The sequence below is a fragment of the Sorghum bicolor genome, chromosome 9 (genome assembly GCF_000003195.3).
Source record: "Sorghum bicolor cultivar BTx623 chromosome 9, Sorghum_bicolor_NCBIv3, whole genome shotgun sequence".
Taxonomy (NCBI): domain Eukaryota; kingdom Viridiplantae; phylum Streptophyta; class Magnoliopsida; order Poales; family Poaceae; genus Sorghum; species Sorghum bicolor.
The window spans coordinates 2,235,115-2,257,853 of NC_012878.2; the positions used below are offsets into that span (position 1 = coordinate 2,235,115).

A 22,739-nucleotide genomic window follows, 5' to 3' on the forward strand; every position below is an offset into this window, starting at 1 on the left:
GAAATATATGATTGAATTTTCTTTTACAGTTTTTCACCATTTATAAGTTATCATAAAAACATGCAAGTTAGCATCTAAGAAAATCATAAGCTAATTGTTAAGAAAATCATAAGCTAATTGTTGCGGTCACTATCTCGCCGTAAGCTCTGAACAATAAGTCAAAGCTGGTTGCTGCTGCTGAACAAAAGCATACTGCATTAAATTACAAGTTCTGAACAAGAAATCAAAGAAAAATAAGAAAAATTGAGTTGTTGCTAGTTGCAATATAATTCAGTGCTCTTAAGTCTTGATCTAAAAGGGAAATCTCTGAATAATTCTAAGGCAATAAGCAAACTGCTACTTACTACTTAATTACATGCTGCTGCTGACTGCAGTATAGTTCCAAATGTTTTAGAAAGTGGTACAATAAGACAAGGGAAATATAAATAAGAGGCATTTGCAACCTTGCAGTGTCATCACAAGTTCATACAACAAACTAAAAAAATAAAAAAGGTGACTGCCATCCATATCATCACAAGTTTGTAATAGATTCATCAATGGTATTAAACTCAAACATATTGCCTATCAATGATTACTTCAACTCGTGTCACTTTTCACTATTGTAGCCTTGCAAAAGCTTGATGTTTCCTGCCGCATGTTGAGTAATAAGATTGAGGAAGAAGCATTCTTCCAAACTACCAAGAAATATTCACTTTTCATCATGATAGCATGACAAAGGGACAAAGACTGCTTCCATTCTACAACATATAAATGATGTGCCAGACGGTACTTATTGAAAATAAAGGTCCAAATACTGCAAGGTACCAACTGGTCTTTTAGATCTAGACAATGAAATTGGCAGCAAACAAGGAGAGCAACCAATCATATGGACTGACTGTTGTAACATAGTATTGAGATTTGAGAAAAGCAAATCATTTACTGAGAAAAGCAAGATCATCTCATAAAGCGAATTCATCTGCAAATTTATACCTGAGTTAGATCTCATCATCATCTTCATCTCCCATAATACATCCAGCTATGTCATCATGGGTACTACAATCTAAAACAATCAAAACAAATTATAGTAGACATGTTAGGACACAAAAGTTATTCAACTATATTATAGTAAACATGTTAGGACACAAAAGAATATGTAATCTACCTCGAAGCCAGTCTTGAAGACAGACAAGTGCTTCTACAGTATCACTAGACAGTCTGCTTCTATACTCATTTATAATCTAAGGCCCTGCACATTTCTGATTACTAATGTAGGCATTATTCAAAAATCTTCTTGATGCTACCGTGTTTTCCAACAGAAGCTTATGCTGGTTGCGGCTGGGAGATGGAAAGTGTGCCCTGTCAGATACTCAACAATGCAAAGCCATGCGTCCTCGGTGGCCAAAGGCGTGGTACTGTGAGGGTGCAGCTCTCAGCTTGCTCAAGGTATACAATATACTAGGCAGTGTAGCAGCTGCGTCAAATTTAGCCTCGCAACTTAATATACTCTACACTTGTATCTCACAGTAGTTATACCTCTATGCTCAGGACTACAAAGGAGCAGCTAATGCTTTCCTGGAACCACAAAATTCTGGATTCCCTGTCCTGAACAATCATATATCCTCAACACTAATATTGCTATCGGAATATCACAATAAATTATAGAAATACAGTTTTAGATGAAGGAATTCAGGAATATCCTACACGATTGATGAAGGGGACATAAGATCCTCACGGAACTGAAGACAATTTATAGCAAAAAGAAGCCGATCTTTTTTCTGACCACCTTTAATCAAATCTAAATCAAAACTGCACAGCGACAATGCCCCAACCATCAATTTATTGCTAGAAAGGACAAGAGCCAAATAACAATCATCGGACGACCATTGCAAATCAAGGAGATAAATTTACAGGCAAGGGGCTGGGCATACCTGCTGGCTGCTCATTGCCGGCGAAGGTCCCAACAGCGCCGGGGTGTAGGGGGGCCGTGGCGGGGGCCGATGGCGGATTCGCCCGTGGCGATGTCTGCGGCATGGGAAGAGCCGCCCATCGAGGTTGCAACGGCGGCGGCGGCGGCGGCGGCAGCCCTCGCGTCATCGTGTTCGTGTCTGGGATGAGTCGCTCGCGAGTCTAACGGGTTGGAGCGGCGCCGTTGGGCTTCATGTGTCCGCTCCCTAAACCCGCTTCGCATAGATGGGCTGCTGTGCGGGCTGATTTTTGCTCGCGGCACGGTCCGGCCCAGCAGGCTGATGGCGCAGCCCGTGCCGTTTGCAATCGTAAAAGCAATCAGTAAAGCAACGGATCCACTGTAAACCTTGCAGCCAGTACCATGGACCATGGTGCCTCACTGCCTCGTCTCAGGGAAGTTAAAATTGCCCCAAAGGGCACGTGCTGTGCACGTATCTTAGAGCGAATCTGAAGGTGCACAGCAGCAGAGCACAAGCAAAGAAACTGCATTCCTCCTCTCTAGTTATGGCTAGTGCCAATAAGCTCTATGAACATACATCCAGTTCGCTTTGTCGTACATTTGTTGTAGTAATAGTAATGTACATAAACAAACACTGTTACAAAAAAGGATCGATCAGTACGTCTCACCGCATGTGCCAATGACCAAGTTAACTACGCTTCTTATAGGACGGTATGCAAGTTTAATATAATTCCCTACAGTTTGAGCTCAGACTGCGACACTGGAGCAGGTTAACAAGGAACAAACCTACTTGCTTGTCTATCATCGCCGGCGTTCCATTCCATCGGAACAAAACTCTCAGGCCACCGCCGGTTACCAATGTACAGGTTAAGGTACAGGAGCTTGTTGAGTCACCACCACACCAAGTTTCACTTGCTCCTCTTCTTGGCCTCGCCGTACAAGACGACGCCGGCGACCGTGACACCGTAGCCCAGCATCCCCACGACCGTCACGGGGTTCCTGAAGATGAGGATGGAGACGACCACCGCGACGGCGCCTTTCGCGTTCCCAAGAACCTGCAAGGACAGAGGAGCGAAGGAGGAGGGCATCAGCACCACACAATGACACAAATGGCAGCAGCAGGAGGAGGAGGAGCAGGAGGAGGTCGGCAGCATCGGCTTGCAGTGCAGCCATCGGAGCATGCGGTGAGCTTGAATAATAAAAAAATTCACCTGGAGCGTGAGCGCGCTGGTGTGCTTGGTGACGAGGAAGTTGGTGAGGTTGACGAAGTAGGCGAGGCAGGAGTTGCAGAGCAGGATCCAGAGGAAGCTAGGGTCCACCCGGGCGAGGTCCGCCACCACCCCGAACGCGTCGCGCTCCATGGCCAGCGTCGCCGGCACCAGCAGCAGGACGGCCACCGGCGCCATGTAGCGGAGGAGGTCCATGGAGTCCATCTTCTCCCTGCGCGGGGAGCGGCCGTGTCAGAATGTTGCAGCAGCTAGCGGCACGGAACGGAAGCCTCTGGTCTGCTCCGACCCCGACGGGCGGCGCGGCCAGAAACACAAAACAATGGGGCTGGGAAAGTTTACTCACTCCTCGGACGACAGCAGGATCCCCTGCAGCACGGACTTGAGCGCGCGCCCGGCCGTGGCGGCGACGCACATGATGAATCCGAAGAGGTGGAAGCTCGGCTCGCCCTGCATTGTGTATTTGGGTTGGGAGTGTCAGGCATTCCAAATTTTCCAATTCCAATCTCTCGCGGCGAAAGGTTCAGGTTCTGCTCGAATCGCTCGTCGCGGCGCTACTGAGTACTGACTCACCCCGGTGGCGATGACGACGCCGGCGACGACGGGGACGAGCGCGGCGTAGGTGGCGAAGGCCTCGCGGCGACCAGCAACGGCGTAGGCGAGGAGCGCGGTGAAGAAAGGCGTGGTGGCGCCGACGGCCTGGTTGAAGGAGACCGGGAGGTGGCGGAGCGAGACGTTCCCCGCGACGACGGAGGCGCAGAAGACGGCGCCGAGGACGGCGACGCGCGCGAGCTGCGCCCTGGACCTGGAGCCGCGGCTGCGGGAGGAGGAGCGGTGGTGGTGGTGGTGGTGGACGAGCGCGGAGAGGAGCGTGCAGGCGGTCATGTGGCAGGCGGTGAGCAGGATGGGGAAGCGGAAGCCGTAGACGGAGAGGAGGTACTTGTTGAGGAGGAGCACCCCGATGTTGGAGGCGTACCACGACGCCACCAGCCACGCCGTGAAGAGCCTGGAGGAGGAGGAGGAGGAGGACGCGGCGGCGGCGGTGGTTGTCGGGAGCGCCGCCTCGTCGGGGTGGTGAGTCTGGGCCTCCTGCTGCCCCATCGATATCGGAACGGAAGTGCGGAGGCGGAGGCGGAGGCGGAGGAGGCTTTTGGTCGGCTGGAGATTGGGAGGACCGGAGGAGGGAGCCGGGCTGCCGGGATTTGGGAGGGGTTGCTGGTAATGGAATGTGATGGCCTGCTAAAGTAGGCGGGGCGGAGGCGCTAATGGCGTGTCAGGGGGCGGGGCTGCAGCCTGCAGCTGCAGTTGGGCGTGAAGGGGGCGAGGGGGACACGTGGCGTGTGAGTTCAACTGTACTGCTGCGGGGCCTGCTGGCGGCGGCGGCGGCCTGCGCGGGGTGGCGGGACACAGACGACACGAGAGACGAGACGAGACGACACGCCAAAACGGCGTCCGGCATGGCATCGGGGACGGCACGCACGAGCCCGTCGTCACCCGTGACACGGGCTACCTGCTCTCCGATCCGTTGACAGCAATCCACCGTTCGCCTCGCCTGGTTAACCAAGGTCACAGCGTGACGTACGGCGCGCGTACTCACCCGCTCGCCGTCCGCGAAGAACATTTGCGCCATCGCACAGGGGCTGCAGCCAGCCAATAGAATCCTTGCCATTGGACTAATAGTAGCCTAGCTTAGCAAGTCAAGGTTCTCATCCCTGTTCTCGGAAAACTAACCCAACAAAAAGTGATTATTAGGGCACTCACAATGCAAGACTCTATCATAGAGTCCAAGACAATTAATTACGTATTATTTATGGTATTTTGCTGATATGGTAGCATATTTATTGAAGAAAGATGTAGAAAAAATAAGGCTCCAAGTCTTATTTAGGCTCTAAGTCCACATTGTTCGAGGTAATAAATAACTTTAGACTGTATTGTGAGTGCCCTTATTTTATAACGTGAAAGCAGGAATATTCACATCCGCAACGTAAAATATAGAAATGAAAGCATAGGCCATCTTCCCGTTCCCGGGATAGGACCACCGCGAGTCAACAGCAACGCGCCGTGCAGCGACATGCACGGGAACATCGTCGAGAGCGTAGATAGACGACGGCGACACACACACCGCACCTGCTCCTCCTCCCGTACGGACTCCGTCAACCTCGAGAGGTGGAAGAACGACACGATAACACCGGGAAATTCAATATATAGTGTATTCTTTTGAATGCAGTACGTACGTACAACTCAATTTAGGAGTACATTTTTTTATTATTTTTTTCTTTTCGAATGTAAATTCTTTCTTTATTGTATAAAATAATGTTGGTATAGACAGACGACATCCCACGACCGCAGCGGCACGACAAATGCTACCTCACTAATTTATTCACTCGTTCGCCCTGCTTTCACGTATATACCCGAGTTTGACGGAACGCAAGTTCGCGGATTGCACGTCTCACGTCTGTATAAGTCAAATAATTCATTTCAGTTTCAAACCACTCTCATCAACTCCTAGAAGAAAAAAGGAAAAATAAATACTATCTCGCAATACCTATGTTTTTTTTTTCCTCCGCCTTGATTCCTTTTGCCGAGCTGCTCTACTCTTCAAACCGTTGGCTGCAAAACGTTAGATATTTAAGCGAACCAACACATATTTTATTCCAAACAGTAATCATCTTAAATGAAAAAAAAGTTAATTAGGGCACTCACAATGCAGACTCTATCATAGAGTCTAAAGTTATTTATTACCTCGAACAATGTGGACTTAGAGTCTAAATAAGACTTGGAGTCTTATTTTTTCTACCTCTTTCTTCAATAAATATGCTGCCACATCAGCAAAATATCATAAATAATATGTAATTAATTGTCTTGGACTCTGTGATAGAGTCTTGCATTGTGAGTGCCCTTACACAGTTATAGATCACGTTAAGTACTACAACTTTGATGTGGGTTTTGTCTCTATTCAACATTGTTAACCCATGCCAAATACGATCTAGAAAATATATATTGAACATCTGGACATGTAAACCATCACAAATTAAAAAGCTGTTGTCGTTGCTTGGATAGGGGAGAAGTTAGTGTTTTGGAGTGAAAATGTTGTATATATATGAGGCCTTGTTTAGTTTCAAAAAAAAATCAAGATTCTCCATCACATTGAATCTTTGTACGCATGCACAGAGTACTAAATATAGATAAAAATAATTAATTACACAATTTGTCTGTAATTTACGAGACGAATCTTTTAAGTCTAGTTAGTCCATGTTTGGATAATAATTACTACTACAAACGAAAGTGCTACAGTAGCCAAAACCAAAAATTTTCCCCAACTAAACAAAACATGAAATCTGGTGATGAACCAGACCAAATATGTGCAGGGATATCAATCTGACGGGCCAACACGAGGCCGAGGCTATTTTGCGAGCCATGCCATGTCGGGCCACGTGGCTGGGGTGTGGCCCAGGCATGGTTTGTTCCCTCGGGCCATGCTAGTTTGAGCCCATAGGTCATCGAGGGCGGCGACATCTCTTGTGTGTGGTACCAAAGATATCTCCCGTGTGTAGGCATATATATGGCCATGCAGCCCGAGCCCTCGGTGACCTATGGGCTCGAACTGGCATGGTTTGGTGGTATTGAGGAGCATTTTGGTGATCTCTTGCCTGTTGGTGCAACTCCGAGAGACCTAAAAGTTGTTGTTGTACAGTGATCTGTTTTTCTGAAGCGGAGAAGAATCAACCTTTGTGCAGGTCTAAGGTGGTTGGTACCTTTTCATTGGCGCGCTAATAAGAACTAGTGGATAATACAAACTTTTCAATACCTCAACAAAACATCATCACGTCTCTTCTCTTTTTTTTTTCCATTGCACATTTACTTTCGTGTAACGTACTTTCTTAGAATTGCTACGTTATATCATAGGATTGGAACTCATGGTGCAGAACTTTTGTGCGATTAGACTAGAACACATTTTTGGGCCGTTAGATTTTAAAAAATCCAACCAATTGCAACCATCCATCGGAACTGAAACCCTGAATGGCAACGTCCGCCGCCGTGACCGCTTTACGCCCCACGCGCGCGCCCACGGCCCGTGGTGGCGACCTCCTCCGACGGCGAATCCATGCGGCCGCCTCGGTCGACTTCCTTGTTCCTGCGGCGCTGCAAGCGCCCGGCAAATCGGCACACAGGCAAAAAGCCTCTGGCCTCGTGGGGTACCGCGCGTGTCCCCCTCTCCGTCTCTTTGTCGACGTTCCCGTGGGCGTGGGGGGAGGGGAGGCTGCCTGTGCGCGCGGCCCCCACCTACGTGCTGACGTGGCACGTGCCCGCACGGACTCGGCCGCGCTCGAGTCCCAGTCGGATACGGGATCCGTGCGACGAGACGAGCCACCCCCGCAGGCCGCGGAGGCGGGGGCGTCACGGACTCCCGTGCCGGGCCGGGCCGTGCCTGTCCGGCCTCTCGGGGTCGGGTCCCGTGCATGCGCCGCATCGGAGTCCGGGTCCGCCGCCCGTCCCCCTCGCCGCCGCAATATAAGCCTTGGCTCTCGCACCTCGCCGCTCTGCCGTACCCTACCAGCACTACCACCAACCAACTAACGGCACGAGTCCGCGCGCGCCCGCGAACGAACGATCGCAACGCCCCACGCCCACCGACCGATCGGCCACGCTCGCCCTAGCTCCAGCCGCCGCCATCGGTGGGTAGGCACCTGCGCCCTGCTGCGGCTGCTGCTGCTGCTGCCGTGCCGCCCGCTACTTAGGTTTACTAGCGTAGTCCGGAACCCCCACGAGCGCGGGAAGGGGAGCGCGCGCGCGTCCGTCTCGGCATGGACGCGGGCGACGACGACGCGGTGCTGCAGTACGCGGTGGCGGCGATCGCCGACGAGTCCGCGGGCGCGGGGGAGTTGGCGGCGGGGCTGGCCGCGCTCTGCGACGTGCTCGCCGTGTCGGGGCCGGACTTCATCCTCGCCATCCCGCACGCGGGCCTCGCCGCGCGCCTCCCCGCCCTCCTCGCCGGCGGCTCCGGCTCCGGCTCAGGGTCCGGCGCCTGCGGCAGCAGCGACGTGCCGCTGCTCGCCGCGCGCGCCATCGCCGAGGCCTGCGAGGCCGCGCCACAGTGGGCCCCGCGATTCGCGCGACACGGCGCCGTCGACGCGCTCCGCGACAGGCTCCTCGCCGTCGACTGCATCGAACTCGCCGAGGAGGTTGGTTGCTTTTTTTTTTCTGCTGCGCACTCTTGTTCGTCTCTCTCCTTTTTTTTCTTTTCCCCCTCCTAGTGACGTGCCGTGCCGTCGTACTAAAACCCCATTAATCCAATAAAGCTGCATAAACCTAAAGACCCTAATAAACCTCCCACCACTGTTTTTTCTTAAACCCTGTCTGCTTGTCTCGATCGTAATAAGGCTGCTCCTAATTAAGGTTGCTCGTCTAGATTAGTCGTACCGATCCATTAATACTGAGTGTCGCGGGCTGTGATTAATCTGTTGCCGGGCGGATTGTTAATTTGTTATTGCAAATAAAATCTGGTTAGTTTCCATCTACGTACTATGTGCCGTGTAGTCACGCCGGCTAACCAGCTCTGAGCCTCTCTTTGTTCATACGTGGACTGCAATTAATATTGACAGGATTTGTTCCGCGATCATATAATCTAGTAGTCGTTGTGCAGTGGTCAAGTTTTAAATTAAAATTGTGGGCGGTGGTTGGGTAGGTGGTTTGCACACACTCCAGTTCACTAAAGCCATAGTAAAGTTGCTACTGTATCCAGGGGGCATAAAACTGCAGTTGGGTCTTGGGTGCGACCTGATGAAAAACGGGATGGTATGTACTAAGTTTGGGTTCCTTTATTCTCTTTTGCACAAGTGCAGGTGCATATATTTGTTTATAAGTCCGTTTATATATTTGATTAAACTCAACTCCTTGTGTTGTAATAAGTGTCCTTCTACCTTCGCTTGCTGTTCTTATTTTGACAAGTTGGTGCTAAAAGACATCTCCATCTCTCTTTGCTATCACTTTGACAGTGCTTGCGAGCTCTGGACGCCATATCTTTGGAATGTCCAGACGAGTGCCTCAGAAGGGGGGTGGCAGCTGCTGTGCTGCAGTTCTTCGACTTCTTTTCGACGAACAAGCAGGTAATGGCACATGAGCGAATGTTTTGTGGCTTTTTTTTTCGAGAACATGCGTGGCATGTATTTCATTAAGCAGGAATGTTTTGTGGCTTGATCTGCTTGTGCATTGTTCGTTCTCTGTCTCGTATGTCCTGTGCTCACCAACTGTTTGTGGATATGCCTACAGAAAGTGGCGCTCCAGATCGTCTGGAATGTCTTCACCGATTATGATGAAGTGAATGCTGCTAAGGCCATGGAGGCTGTGCCTGCACTGTGCAACCTTCTGCAGTATTCTGATAGGATGGTAATAATTATATATTGATGGTTTCTTTGTTTGTTTCTTTTATATGGGAAGATATATTGATGGGCCGTTGATCCTTGTGGATGCTAGATTCTCGAATCCACTATTTCGTGCTTGGCATTGGCTGCTGCTGGTGCTTCCGGAACTAAACACATGAGTAAGCTCTGTGAATCGAATGTGGTCCAGGTGACAATGACTTTGATGGTTGATGAGGGGTGGAAGAGCCTCAATGATGCCACTTTAACTGTATGTCTCATCATCCTTCCTTGAATTCGTTGTTATCTTTTTGCTTTACTCAATCGAACATGTTTGGCAGGGCATTCTGGGGCTGCTTAAAGGTCTTGCTTCTGTCTCCGCAAAGGCTGTGAAGTCTCTTTTTGAGTTAAATTTTTGTGAATTGCTTGAACAGATGATAACTTATTACAGCTATTTGCACCACGATAGTCATAAGGTACTCTACTTCTCTTTTTATTACCTAGTGCAATTTTGTGGTCATGCACCTATTATTGAGGTGCTTTAACTCCCCCATTGAGGTTCCTTGATTGAGGTGCCTTAACTCCCCATTGAGGTTCCCCTAACGTGCCAAGTTCCATGAGGGAATATTGTTAACATCATGTGCCACATATTTGTAAAAAAAAAGTAAATCAGAGTATAGTTGCATTTACTTTCAGAGAGTGCACAAAGGGAAGCCCTTTTACACTCAAGCCACCAGTAGACTTCTGTGATATCACAAGATAGTAGATATATATATGTGGATGCAATTTATATGCATGCTATAGCCTGCAAACATCTTGGTGAATCTCTTAGCAGTTGACATTATTCAATTCCCAACTGCAGGTCCAGATACTTGTGGAGCTCATTTACCAGCTTATGCCACCTCTTAAAACCTCTGATCAACATGCTAAACTAGTCACTGCAAAGAGGAAACTCATTATGAGACAAAGTCGATACATGAACCAGCTTGCTAGCATCGTCGCCCTTATAGTACAGGTACGAGGTATTTTTTCAGGTCCTCTACAGGAGGACCTCTGGGTGCCTGCAGAAATCCAGAATTTCCCTTTACATGTGCACTTCTTTTGTCCAATGTAGGTTGCAAAATCTGCTGCACTATCATCAATTTGCCACAGCTGTGTTGTTCTCATTGGCAAGATTGTTCAATTAATCACACCTAATTTCCTAGTGGAGTTACAGAGGACTGTAAATCTCTCAAGGTAAAATTTCTACAAAATTTACTTTTTTTTCTTAAGTAAGATTTTGAGCTTTGAAATGTGCTGCCTTGTCACCATGCATGATGTTCATGTTTATCTCTCGTCTTTGTATCAGCTTTCTTAATTGTTTGTTGGCCCGGAAAAACCACCACATCTTATTTGAAACACTCAAGATTTCAAGGACCCTTTTGGAAAAAGACCAGCTCTTTTCCTTGGAGACCTTTACCAAGGAGGGTGTAAAGCATGCAATTGAGTATATAGTATCACAATCAAAAAACACCAGTCACCAGTCAGAAAGAAACAACAGCATGAAAGAAAGTTGCCTTTGCTTTGACCTGGAATCTTCCTCGACTGTTGAGGCATGCAGCATTGAGAATGATGCTGTCATGGAGCTAGCAGAAGAGATAAAGAAAAACTTCTTCTCGGTAAAACGGAGCAAAAAAACTTCACATAGGTTTGGATTTACTCTCAGAAGTGTCAGGGACTTTTTTGCTAGGTTGAATGTATATGCCTTGACACACCCTGCTGAAAATCCTGATAGCTGCAAGCAGTTGTCTGATCTTTCAAGGAGATTATTGTCAGATGAACTGCCAGTTACTTCCACTTTTGAGTTTGTGCAGAGTGGATCTATCAAATGTTTTGCAGTTTATCTCTCAAATGGGGCGTACTGCAATGCAGACCTCAATGATGGACCTGTACTTGAGCAGCTTAGTAAGGTGCAGAGTCGGCTGCAGCAATTTGCTAATTTGGCTCTCACCCTCTCCAATAAAAGTTCAGCAAATCCACTTGGGATTTTGGTGGAGAAGCTGCTAGACACTTTGCACATGTGCTATGACAGTTTTCCTGTAATGCTATCTGATGAACAGATTTCACGTGAGAGCATGATGATTCCGCTGAGATATCCTGAGGCCCAGGAACCAACGTTATTGGAATTAAAATTTCGGAGGTCGCGGAAGGAGAGAGAATTACGGAACTACAATGGTGTTCTTAGTGTCGACCTTTTCTCAACCCCAGATACCACTGAGCCAATTCTATTTCCTAGGGTCTTTAGAAGAACTGATCAGGAAGCTGCATCCAAGGTATTCATCAATACACAGTTGCTCAAGAATATAATTTCTTCAATGTTAATGCAAAAAATGGGCTAATTCTCTTGAACTTGAATTATTCCCTTCTAATCTTGAAATTATCCTATCATACCAATACAGTTTACTTCCTCTGTTCCAAATTATATGACTTCTCTAGATACATATCTTTTGCTATGCACTGAGATATACAATATGTCTAGATACATAGTATTTGGAATGGAGGGAATACATGCATATAATCATAACCATTTAGGATAAATCTTGCATGTTTTTGCTTTTATTTTTTCGGTATTGTAAACTCTTGTATGCAATATTTAATAGTTCCCTCTTGTTTCTATGATTTCAGAATTCCAATCAAGAGATAGAAGCAAATGGGAGCAAAAAATTAGTAGAGTCCAAAAATGGTATACACCCATCTCTCTTTCATGTCTCATTCCCTCGTGCTTTCCTTGTTATGTTAGTCTTGCTTGACGTTCATTATAATAAGATAGCAACATAAATAAATTAACACCCGCGTATCTTTTAGATGATGGGAACAGATCCTCAAGACTGAGATTCTTGTACAATGGCGTGACACTCCAACCATCTGTTACATTTTTCGAATCGATACTCCGTCTGATGAACAAGGGACAATCTGATCTCTTGATCGACCCATCTTTCTGGGAAAAAGAACACAACATAACCTATAGGAAAAGAAAGAAAAGCAAGGAGATCTCTTCTCAGAGTTCCTACTATACTCGGTTATCCCACGTGCAAGAAAACCTTCAACGCGCATGGTTAAAGGACCCTTTTTTCACTGCCATACTTCATGGCAAACTTCCTGGTGATCTGGATGTGTCTGATCTGTCCTACAATCTCTTGTTCATGCTGAAAGTTCTTGAAGGGCTGAACCGTTTTTCATATCAACTGTTGATGGATGAACAGATAAACAAATTTGCTGAAGGAACTCTACAAGACCTCAATGATCTCGAGGTGTCAATATATCCAGTTCCACGACATCACTTCATCAGTAGCCTTCTCGTAAATAAGCTAGAGGTGCAAATGCAAGATACCTTCTTTGAGGATGGCCTCATACCCTCATGGTGTGTCTATCTGGTTGAGACCTGCCCATTCCTGTTGTCCTTCGATACACGGTGGAAGTACTTCTGCCTGACTGTGCATCGCTCATTCATTCCGGACCAGGTTAACAGTTCTCCAGAACAGGTTCACAATACTTTGAACCAAGTTAATGGTCACTTGGACCAGGTTAAGAGTCCTCCACAAAGTAAAAAGTACAGGGTAGCCCGAAGTGCTATCCTTGAAGGTGCTGTATCAGTTATGACCAGTCATGGCTCAAGTAGTAGAATCATTGACGTAGAGTTCGAAGGAGAGGTTGGGACTGGGCGAGGTCCAACATTTGAATTCTACACTACAGTTACTCATGAACTTCAAAGGGGCGGGCTTGGAATGTGGAGAGGAGACAGTGGTGAACATGGATTCATTCATGCTCCTTTTGGATTATTTCCAAAGCCGTGGTCGCCATCAGGCACTTCATCACAAGGAGTTGATTTTACTAATATGCTACAGAAATTCAAGCTTTTAGGGAATCTTGTAGCGAGAGCAGTTCTGGATGGAAGGATCCTGGATATTCCACTTTCTAAAGCATTTTACAAGGTCATGCTTGAGCAGGTAATTCTTTCAGCAATCACCCATGCTATGACCCTTCTGATTCCAAATTTCTGATTTTGAATTCCTTCTCCGTTGTTCTAATCACTGTATTTTTTGTTTTAGGAGCTCGATATATATGACATCCCATTGTTTGATCCTGAGCTGGGCAAGATAGTAATAGAGTTTCAAGCACTTGTTAGTAGGAAGAACTTTTTGGAAACCTCTTCCAGAGCATCTAACCCTATGGTTGATTTGACCTATAAAAACGTAAAATTGGAGGATTTGTGTCTTGACTTCACTCTTCCTGGAAATCCTGAATATGAACTTGTTCCTGGAGGCTCAGAGAAGCCGGTAACACTTGAAAGTTTAGGTGAATATGTATCTTTGGTTGCTGATGCAACACTGAAGAGCGGGATTGCCAAGCAGATCGAGGCTTTCAAGTCTGGAATTAATGAGGTCTGTTTCTCATGAAATAGAGCTAAATGAGTTTCTCTCGTTCTATGCAGACATACTAATTCAGGTCTACCACTTGCAGGTTTTTGCTCTTAAGGCCCTCAAAATGTTTACTGAGGAGGAAATGGAATGCATACTATGTGGTGAACAGGATGCTTGGGCTGTACGTTTCTTTCTGTACTCCCAAAGTCTTGTGCAAACAGGATCCTTTCATTGTTGTAATTGTGTTTATCTTTTGCAGTTAAAGAACCTCGAGGATCACATGGAGTTTGAGCATGGCTACGATATGAGCAGTCAACCGATTATTATTGTAAGTAGTATGCCTATCAGACATTGTATTCCTTGAACTCTAATCAACTAATTAAGAGCTCAACTTAACAACTTGCAGTTCCTGGAGATATTGCGAGAGTTTGGAAGAGAGGAGCAGCGGGCTTTCATACAGTTCAGTACTGGAGCCCCTCAACTCCCGCTTGGCGGCCTAGCTTCGCTTGAGCCCAAGCTCACTGTCGTACGCAAGGTTTGTTAGCATAGCTAATTATACCACTACTAGGCATAGACCTATTCTTTTGATGAGTACTTATCATCTGCCATGCATCTTGCTCAACAGCAATGCGATGGCAATGTAGACGACGAATTGCCAAGTGTCAATACCTGCCGGCACTTTATCAAGCTCCCTCCTTACTCCTCGAAGGTACCACAAAAATTATATCAGTTTAGTAATCTGTTTCGTTTTCGTGAAGATGAAAAACTGAGACCTATTTATCATTGGTATCTGTTTCTTGATCGCAGGAGATAATGAGAACGAAGCTCAAATATGCCATTACAGAGGGTCTAGGCTCCTTCCACTTATCATGATAACAAGACAGAAGTGCACAGGATGATGGAAGAACAGTGTACATTATAGAAGGAGTAGATAGCAACTGATTATTGGTGATTTATTAGAAAGAATCACACGACAGATCTAGACTTGATGTGAATAGCCATTACACCTCTCAATATTCTGATTTAGCTATTTGTTTGAACTCAGATTTATCTATTTTTCTGGTCGAGGATCAGGTTAGTTGCTCTAGACGTAGCTCAAGTTTTCTCCCCTCGTATGTACTGTATGTATATAACTACTGCGTCGAACGCCCTTCGTCGCTGCTATTTAATGATTGATTGTCAAAGAATATGCAAGCTAATTTCTTCGGAATCTCAGCCACAATATTTGTTGTCTAGTAACATGGATTTGTGATGGATAGCACTCACTCTCTGGTGTATGAAACCTGCATGATAACAAGTTCAAATTCTGCTAGATTTTGGACGCGGAAATAAAGATTGCATCTTGACAAGACATTCTGCTAATCTAGTAACAGAATGATCTGCTGGTGGCATCAAAAATCCATTTAGAGACCAAACCAGATGTATCATATTATATATAAGAGCATGAAACATCACTACTCAGAAGTTTTTACATCATCAACAGCATCTGAATTTAAATGTCAACGTGTAGACGACAGCCAAAAAGGATCTACTTCCTAAGGTTCCAATCCAAAAAATCTCATCTCACGAACTACCATCCCCTGGCAACCCAAAAGTTCGAAGCATGGTTGAACGAGCAACCTCTTCACTGCCTCATCGTCTCCATCACCTGAAAGAAAAACATGATTTGTAATTACTAGCCAAAGTTAAAAAAAGAAAAAGAAAAACAAGAGCACATGAACAGCTAATGAAGCTACACTCTCATATAACACAAAATAAGAAGAAATTACCATGATAGTAAATACACGAACCAATCAAAGAAGAAATTACCATTGATAGTAAATACGCTTACCGATCAAAGTAGCTACTGAAGAGCTGCAACAGGTGAGGAGGTGTCCAATGACATGCTCTGTGGCTGTGGAGGATCATCAACTGGTGCAGCAGCTGGAACTGGAAGCAACGAGGTGATACGGAAGCTGACCAGGGATGCCCTGATGGAGCCGATCTTGGCGGTGCCTGAGAACGCCTCGTCCGCATGCGCGCTGTTCTTGAAGATCACCAGAGCAGTAGAGTTCTCTGCCCGGACTTCCTTGACAGGTCCGAACCGGCTGAAGATCATGGTCAGGTGACGCGCCGAAGGCACAGCGCTTGCGCTGCTGAAGTTGAGCACCAGCCCAGTTTCGTGATCGCCATTGTTCTTGCTCACTGGAGGAAACTGCTCATCATCTGCAGCTATGGCACACCTTGCCATGTCTGGCGCTGGCACTGCCGGAGGTGGAGGAGGACAGGAGTTGCCGCCGTTGGCCCTGTTGAGGATCACCGGCGAGAGCGACATCTGCTGCGCGGCACGGCTCATGAGCTTCCCCATCTTGGTGAACATCTGCTGGGCCGGTGTGGGCAGCGGGAGATCCTCCTGTTCCAGAGCTTCGTAGTCGCCGGTGTCACGGGCTGAGTTCCCTTTCGTCGCGCTGCGGCTGCTCCTGCTGGTCACCCTCCGTTTCGCAGAGCCGCCTCCTGCGGTCGACGACCTCCTCCGCTTGGCTGTCGCAGTGACGACACCATCGATGCCGTGGACGACCGTGTACTCGGGAAGGCCCCTCGTCGAGCGCCTCCACCGGCCGAGCGCCTCGATCTGCGCCGCGGCAACGGTGAGGTCCACCCTGTCGGCCCCGGCGCGCGGCTTGGTGGCGAGCGCGGAGAGGTACCCGACGAGCGCCTCGGCCTGGAGCGCGCCCCTGGCGAAGGCCGCGTCCACGGGCGCCCCGTACGCGCCGTCACGGACGCCGGCGTTGTCGATCACCTGCCTGTAGTTGGCGCTGGCACCACCCCCGCAGCAGCACGAGAGGCCGGCGGCCACGCGTCGCGCGACCTCGGCGAGCGCGGCGTCCACGGCGGCAGCGACGGGGGCCATGGCCGCGAGGCCCGGGAACCCTGCGCGGAACGGGAGGAGCGCCGCGGCGTCGTTCCACGCGAACGTCTTGTCCCAGAAGTAGGCGACGAGGACGGCGCCGCGCGGCCTGCGGAGCGCCCGCGCGTCCGCCGACGCGTCCGCCGCGTCGAACACCTGGGCGGGCCACCACGGGTGGTCCCTGACCTTGCCCCACACGAGGCGGCCGGGTGCCGCGACGCCCCCGCCGACGTCTTCCTCGAACGCGCACGCGTACCTCGCGCGCTCGGTGCACAGCGTCTGCGTCGGCCGCGTCGCCGCGGGCTTCGCCGCCGGACGCGCGTGCCGGCGCGGGCTCCGCAAGAGCTCCGCCACGTGCGGGTGCATAACGCGCAGCCTCCCAGGGCGCAGCACCGTGCTTCTGGACCCGAAAGAAGCGTCCTTGCCGAGAAGCGTCGCCGCGACGTCGCCCTCCTCCGCCGGCGCCGACGACGCCATGTAGCGCGACACGCCTGGGAAGAAAGAAAGAAAGAACGAAACGAACCGAACCGATCAGCACGAGGGAGTACGGGAATGGCGCGAGCTCCGTCTCCGCGGCCGCCTCTTATGGAGAGCGAGAGGGAGAGGGGAACGTACGGTACGGACGGCGGAGGGAGGCGGCGATCGAGGCGCTTACCGAGGAGCGGGCGGACTGGTGCGGCGCGGGAAGGCGTCCGGGGCGAGAGAACGCCGCGACGGGTGGCGGCGGAAGCCAGCGAGACCCCGCGAGAGAGAGGGAGAAGAGGAGGTGGTGGGGTTTTGGTTGGGGGTTTGGGAGGGAGGCGCGGCAGGGGAGGAAGGAGAAGAGAGGAGGGAGATCAGGACTCAGGAGAAGGTGGGTGGTGGAGTGGAGTGTGTGATTGTGGGTAGGCAAGGGGGGTTAGTGCAAAAAAAAAAGAGATTCTTGCATGAGGATGAGCTCTGTCTCTCACGTCTGCAGTGAAGATGTGCAGACTGCAGAGACTACTTTCTTCCTTCTTTTTGTTTCTGCATTTTTTTTACATTTTTTTCCTTTTTGTTTTGAAAAAAAGAGGCTTTTAAAGAAGTAGTACTATGTAGGTGTGGTCTTGTGGTTGCTGCCATTCAATCATACATATATTGGAATGATGCTAGCTTGTGTTTTGTGAAATTGTGACAAGCAATGCAAGAAGATTTTTCAAAAGGACAATGCAATTGGTGTGGCTGTGGATTTGGGATCAAATGTTGTGCACCAAACTTGAAAGTTGGTTGGTGGCTTGGTGCACACCATTAAACTCAGGTTGCTTTTCCTTTTTCATTTCCAAAGAGCCTTTGATGTCTCTCTTTCTATCTCTCTGCAGTCCCCTTTTTCGGTTTGGATTTGGCTGCATCTCCTCTGTGTTTGTGTGTGGGGTGTGTGTCTGTTTTGGCGCAGAACGAGTTGCATTCTGTCCATTGTTATTTTTTTTTTAAAAAAAAAGTTGCATTCTGTCCGGCTCCAGCAAGAAACTCACAATTGCACGAGAGGAATCTGCCTGCGTCCTCCCTCCAAGCCTTTTGTTGTTCCGTTCCACACAGGCGGTTACTGATACTGTGCAGATTGCAGGAGCATCTGCTTTTATCCAAACCGATTCCGTTTTCTCCCCTGATCAACTTGTCGTTCAACAACGCTGAGGAAACCTGATTAACATAGTCCAACCCAGACCAAAACAACACTTAGACCCTGTTTTCCCTTGCTAAATTTTAGTAGCTAGCTTCTTTTTTAGTCAATGTATTTAGAACTTTAGCTATTAAAGTGACTAAAGTTTAGCTGGCTAAAATTTAGGAAAGGTAAACCAAACAGGGGCCTTGTTCATGTGCTGCATCAGATTGTGGAATACAGACATATACACAGTATATCTGCTGTACATTATAACTACATACTACATAAGAAACATGTTTCATCAGCTACTAAAAAAGGAACCCGCTAGAAACGGTTGAGTGCACATGTTCCTAATTCCGAAACATGGTTCTGCTTGTGAATTCTATCCATGCATGTTTACATATAAGTATATTGTGTTGTCGTGCTGTTGATGAAAGTGGAATTTCATAGAGGTAAGGTAAGTAGGCAGCTAATAGAGTAATAGTTGGCGCAAAGCGGAGGCTGGACCGCTGGAGGGTACAGGTTAATTTGGGCGTGTTCGGCTATAGATTCGGAGATATTTTTGCCTGTGGGGAAATCTTTCGTCATGCGATGGATTTGGAATGTTTTTTTTTAAAAGGCAAATTGGAATGTTGTTATTAAGACCGTAACTGATTGCAAATAGCAGAGGGACTGTTGTCAACCCAAAAAGAAGCAAAAATGCAGAATGATGGATGGAGCAAGAATCATGCATGCATGGCAGAGCAGGGCAGAGCAAAGAGCCGGTGGTCATCGGGGGTTTTTTTTTTTTTGGGATAACTGGTGGTCATCGTTAAAGCACCCACATTCCAACAGCGGCACTATTTTATTTTTACCATGACCATGGCAGCATCAAATCGAGCTTCAGCGAGATGAAGAAGAGGTTACATTACAGCCTTTACATTACATTACAGTTACAGCAGGTGATCGATGCTTCCTGAATGCTCAGTACGTACAATTCAGCGGCCTCTCTCGTAACAATTCACTTGGACAAACTCAACACTCGGAGATCTTGGCTTTTTTCGTGCCTCCATGGCTGCATTGCATGCATCTTTTGCCTGTTTGGGTTCTGGCCGGCGGCACTGCTAACAGAGGTCCAGAGTAGAGTTCCTGCCTGCCCCGGCGTCCCCATGGCGAGGACGATCACGAAACGGCCGGTGGTTTCTGCATCCTTTTGTTTTTACTGGATGAGGTATACGTTGAGATGAGACTCGATCAAACATCGTCGCCTCTCGTCGTCGTGTAGTTAACTTGCGACTTCTACCGTATATATGAAGCTACAGTACACTGTACACGTCTTTGGTTTCGTACATACTATACGATGATGATGTGACGACGGCTGTACAGGGCTGGGCTACAACGTGGCACGGCTGTCCCGTGTAGCCCATGGACCGGCCATACCGTGGGCCTCAATTCCGTCATGTCAATACCGTGGGCCTCAATTCCGTCCCGTGTAGAGAGTGCCCTGCCTCTACCATGGAAAAATTCCATTTCAACCAAAGGATAGTCCTAGTCTGATTCTTCTCCCCAAATCTTGCTCTCAGGCTGTCTCCAATAGCCTATGCATTTGGGAACCCAAACCCAAAATAGGTTTCCAACACAATACCTATAGTCTCCAACAGAGTATCCATACAGAAAACCTATTTTGGGTATCAGGGGAGGCATAACCCAAATTTGGGTATCCTCTCTCCTCGAGACCCATTTGCAGAGAGTGTTGTCTTTTAGGTCTTGTTGTTGGAGAAGACTAAAAATAGGTATGGAACCTTTTACCTGTAGCGCTACCCAAAGGACAAATGAGTCTTGTATTTTGGGTGACGATTGTTGGAGATAGTCTGAGCTCTCAAAACTGTTCAAATTACCTAACATTACATATCCTATTTTGCGATGGTTTCAAGATGGTTTGTATTTTTAGTAGCTATTATTGTTAAAAACATGAATATATATAATATGGCAGCGCTATTCTACACCCTAGGTTTTGACTTGTGGTGTAGAATAGTATTCTACACCTAGGATGTAGAATAGTTTTTTTTTCTCCTCAGTTTTGACTTGTGGTGTAGATTAGTATTCTACACTAGGGTGTATAATAGCACTTATATATATATATATATATATATATATATAAGATATTTTGGTGAAATAATACCTTCTAGTAGCTTTTTTTAAACGTAGATTCCTAAATATTTCCATTCTCTACTGGATTTCTCGCTAGTTGAAAAATGGAGAAAAAGAAAGAGAGGGTTGACTCTCTAGAGTGCATACAAGTTTTCAAAAGACTCCCCGCGCATAAGAATTTAAAGAGCAAGTTTAAGGAAAAAACTCTTGGAGATGCTATTACAGACCCATGGTGGGTGAAGTGAGATGCATGTCAGCCAAGATGCCACACCTAGGCATGCCAAAGGGAACACCAATGAATCAACAATGCCGACAACATTGAAAGGCTCGACATCTATAGTCGTAAGAAGACACGTAACTAGAGAGTAACCATATCATTGCCCCCAAAAGATGATGATGATGATGTGGACAATGACGCTCATGCATTGACCAGCCGCTGGAGTCACCACCTTGGATTCTATGTTTGCCCGAGGATAGGCGTTCTGACTTTAGCACTGGTCAGGTCGGGCTATGGAATTAAACCTTGGTCTGACTTCATATCTCTCATTCTAATTTGAATGCTCTGTCTCCTTAATTTTAAGATGGAGTGTACATGGCACTTGGGCTTACATGTAAACAACAAAACGTCTTTGAGTTGTGCATTGCATATTTCAAAAAAGGATGGTCTAAGGGGGAGAGGGGCTTAATCCTCCTCCCTACTGATGTCATGTGGAGAGAGGAGAGTGGGAGGAGGAAGGGAAAGAGGTAGAGAGCATTCACAAGAGAAGAGACGGTGAAGAAGAGGGAGAAAGAAGTTATGAGCTAGAGAGAAATAGAAACTTAGCTACCACTCAATTGACACATGTTTGTCCTCTTATGAGTTCCTAACTAAGAGAGACTGCACGATTCATTACTTAGTGATATATGTAATTTAATTTAGTCCATGACAATCTTTCGTTTATTCATTCATGAGTAAACTATGAGCTCAGCACTACAATGATATTGGACTATATTCCAATTTGTACAATGATATTTGACTATTCCAATTTAGTTTCATTTAATCCTCTACAAAATATATTTTGATAATACATTTCTGTTTAAAAGCATAGTCAAAGTTAGATAAGTTTGATTTATAACAAAGCTAGAATAAATCATAGTTTAGTCAGTAGGGAGGGACTACACATGAGTGATGGATTGACTGTAGGCCCTTGCATACACGATTCCATCGTTTGAGAATCAACGAGGTATGCGTAAATACTCGCCACGTAGGCTAGTGATTTCTTGTTGTCAACTTGTCATGGTGCCATCTTCTTCTGTACTGTAAGGAGCATGATTGATTAGAACTAGTCCATGCGTACCTACGGGGCAGTGAAGGCTCTATTTATTTTTTATCTATTTTTTCTCTCCGTCACATCAAATATTTAGACATATACGTAGAACATTAAATATAGATTAACAAATAACTAATTATCTAATATATATATTTTGCGAGACAAATCTTTCAAAATACAAATTACTATAGTTATAAATATACTATAAATTTTTCTTTCCATGAAATAAACAAAGGCCTAGGTTGGTCGAGGGCAACCAAAGGTCTTGGCTCTTCTAATTGTAACAAAACAAACACACGGCTCAACCTTTATTTTTTGGTCTATTCGATAATGGACATTCCTAACGAAGCAGTTCATTTCCACAAGAAAAATGCATAGATTTCAGAAGCAAAAAAAAAAGTTTTCAAATAGAGCATGGAAGAGTACTTATTACTAGCCATCAACACAAACCTAGCACTAGTATTTGGCCAAGAAAAGACAAAAAAAAGAAAAGGCTTTTCTTTTTTTTTCCCCGTTCCGTATGGTTGCGCGTACTACTAGGGGGCAGGAGTGGCGACAGATCCCCGTTCGTTTGACTGGCCAGTCCTTGTCGGGACCGGGCCGGGGCGCCGCACCCCGCGCTCTTCCATCGCAACCCACCGACATGTGGGCCCGGACTCCGATCCGTCCCCACCTGTCGGTGACGTGCCAGGTTCTGTGCGGCGGGAAAGGAATGGAAAGCCCTCGAGACCAGGGCCCAAGGAAGGCGGAAGCGGAAGCGGCGGTGTGCCAGGCGCCCGCCCCCCGTGTCTCGCTGCCTCGTGGGCCCCACAGGACCCCGCACGCCCCGGGACACGTGCCCGTCGCTGGCCTCGTGCGGGGAGCCCGAGCCGAGCCGGAGTAGTGTACGCACGCACAGGCACAGGG

The 22,739-nt window shown here is 47.4% G+C and overlaps 2 protein-coding genes and 1 long non-coding RNA gene across 5 annotated transcripts; 1 reads left to right on the top strand and 2 right to left on the bottom strand.

Annotated features, from left to right (window-relative positions):
- Positions 252–2,119, bottom strand: LOC110430124. 3 transcript variants are annotated; one of them, XR_002447364.1, is made up of 3 exons: positions 1,908–2,119; positions 970–1,039; positions 252–627 (listed from the first exon to the last, which is right to left on the bottom strand). It is a non-coding gene; the product is annotated as an uncharacterized LOC110430124 (long non-coding RNA). The 3 variants fall into 3 exon arrangements; XR_002447363.1 differs by having other exon boundaries at positions 252–793; XR_002447362.1 differs by having other exon boundaries at positions 252–821.
- Positions 2,418–4,396, bottom strand: LOC8071246 (probable sugar phosphate/phosphate translocator At3g11320). Its single transcript, XM_002440461.2, has 4 exons — positions 3,703–4,396; positions 3,476–3,579; positions 3,115–3,343; positions 2,418–2,958 (listed from the first exon to the last, which is right to left on the bottom strand). Exons 1-4 carry the CDS (start codon positions 4,228–4,230, stop codon positions 2,812–2,814), a joined length of 1,008 nt encoding a protein of 335 aa, XP_002440506.1. The 5' UTR covers positions 4,231–4,396; the 3' UTR covers positions 2,418–2,811.
- On the top strand, positions 7,564–15,098 carry LOC8068155 (E3 ubiquitin-protein ligase UPL4). The gene is made up of 16 exons (XM_002439152.2): positions 7,564–8,312; positions 9,126–9,236; positions 9,400–9,516; positions 9,604–9,759; positions 9,830–9,964; positions 10,351–10,503; positions 10,603–10,724; positions 10,837–11,800; positions 12,153–12,210; positions 12,333–13,474; positions 13,577–13,909; positions 13,989–14,069; positions 14,148–14,216; positions 14,295–14,423; positions 14,514–14,597; positions 14,696–15,098. Exons 1-16 carry the CDS (start codon positions 7,935–7,937, stop codon positions 14,759–14,761), a joined length of 4,098 nt encoding a protein of 1,365 aa, XP_002439197.1. The 5' UTR covers positions 7,564–7,934; the 3' UTR covers positions 14,762–15,098.

Coding starts and splice junctions, on each gene's coding strand:
- LOC8071246 (XM_002440461.2), bottom strand. CDS start 4,230: ATGGGGCAGCAGGAGGCCCAGACTCACCACCCCGACGAGGCGGCGCTC. Junction 3,580..3,702: donor GCGTCGTCATCGCCACCGGG/GTGAGTCAGTAC, acceptor TACACAATGCAG/GGCGAGCCGAGCTTCCACCT. Junction 2,959..3,114: donor CCAGCGCGCTCACGCTCCAG/GTGAATTTTTTT, acceptor CTGTCCTTGCAG/GTTCTTGGGAACGCGAAAGG.
- LOC8068155 (XM_002439152.2), top strand. CDS start 7,935: ATGGACGCGGGCGACGACGACGCGGTGCTGCAGTACGCGGTGGCGGCG. Junction 9,237..9,399: donor TCTTTTCGACGAACAAGCAG/GTAATGGCACAT, acceptor ATATGCCTACAG/AAAGTGGCGCTCCAGATCGT. Junction 9,760..9,829: donor TCAATGATGCCACTTTAACT/GTATGTCTCATC, acceptor CATGTTTGGCAG/GGCATTCTGGGGCTGCTTAA.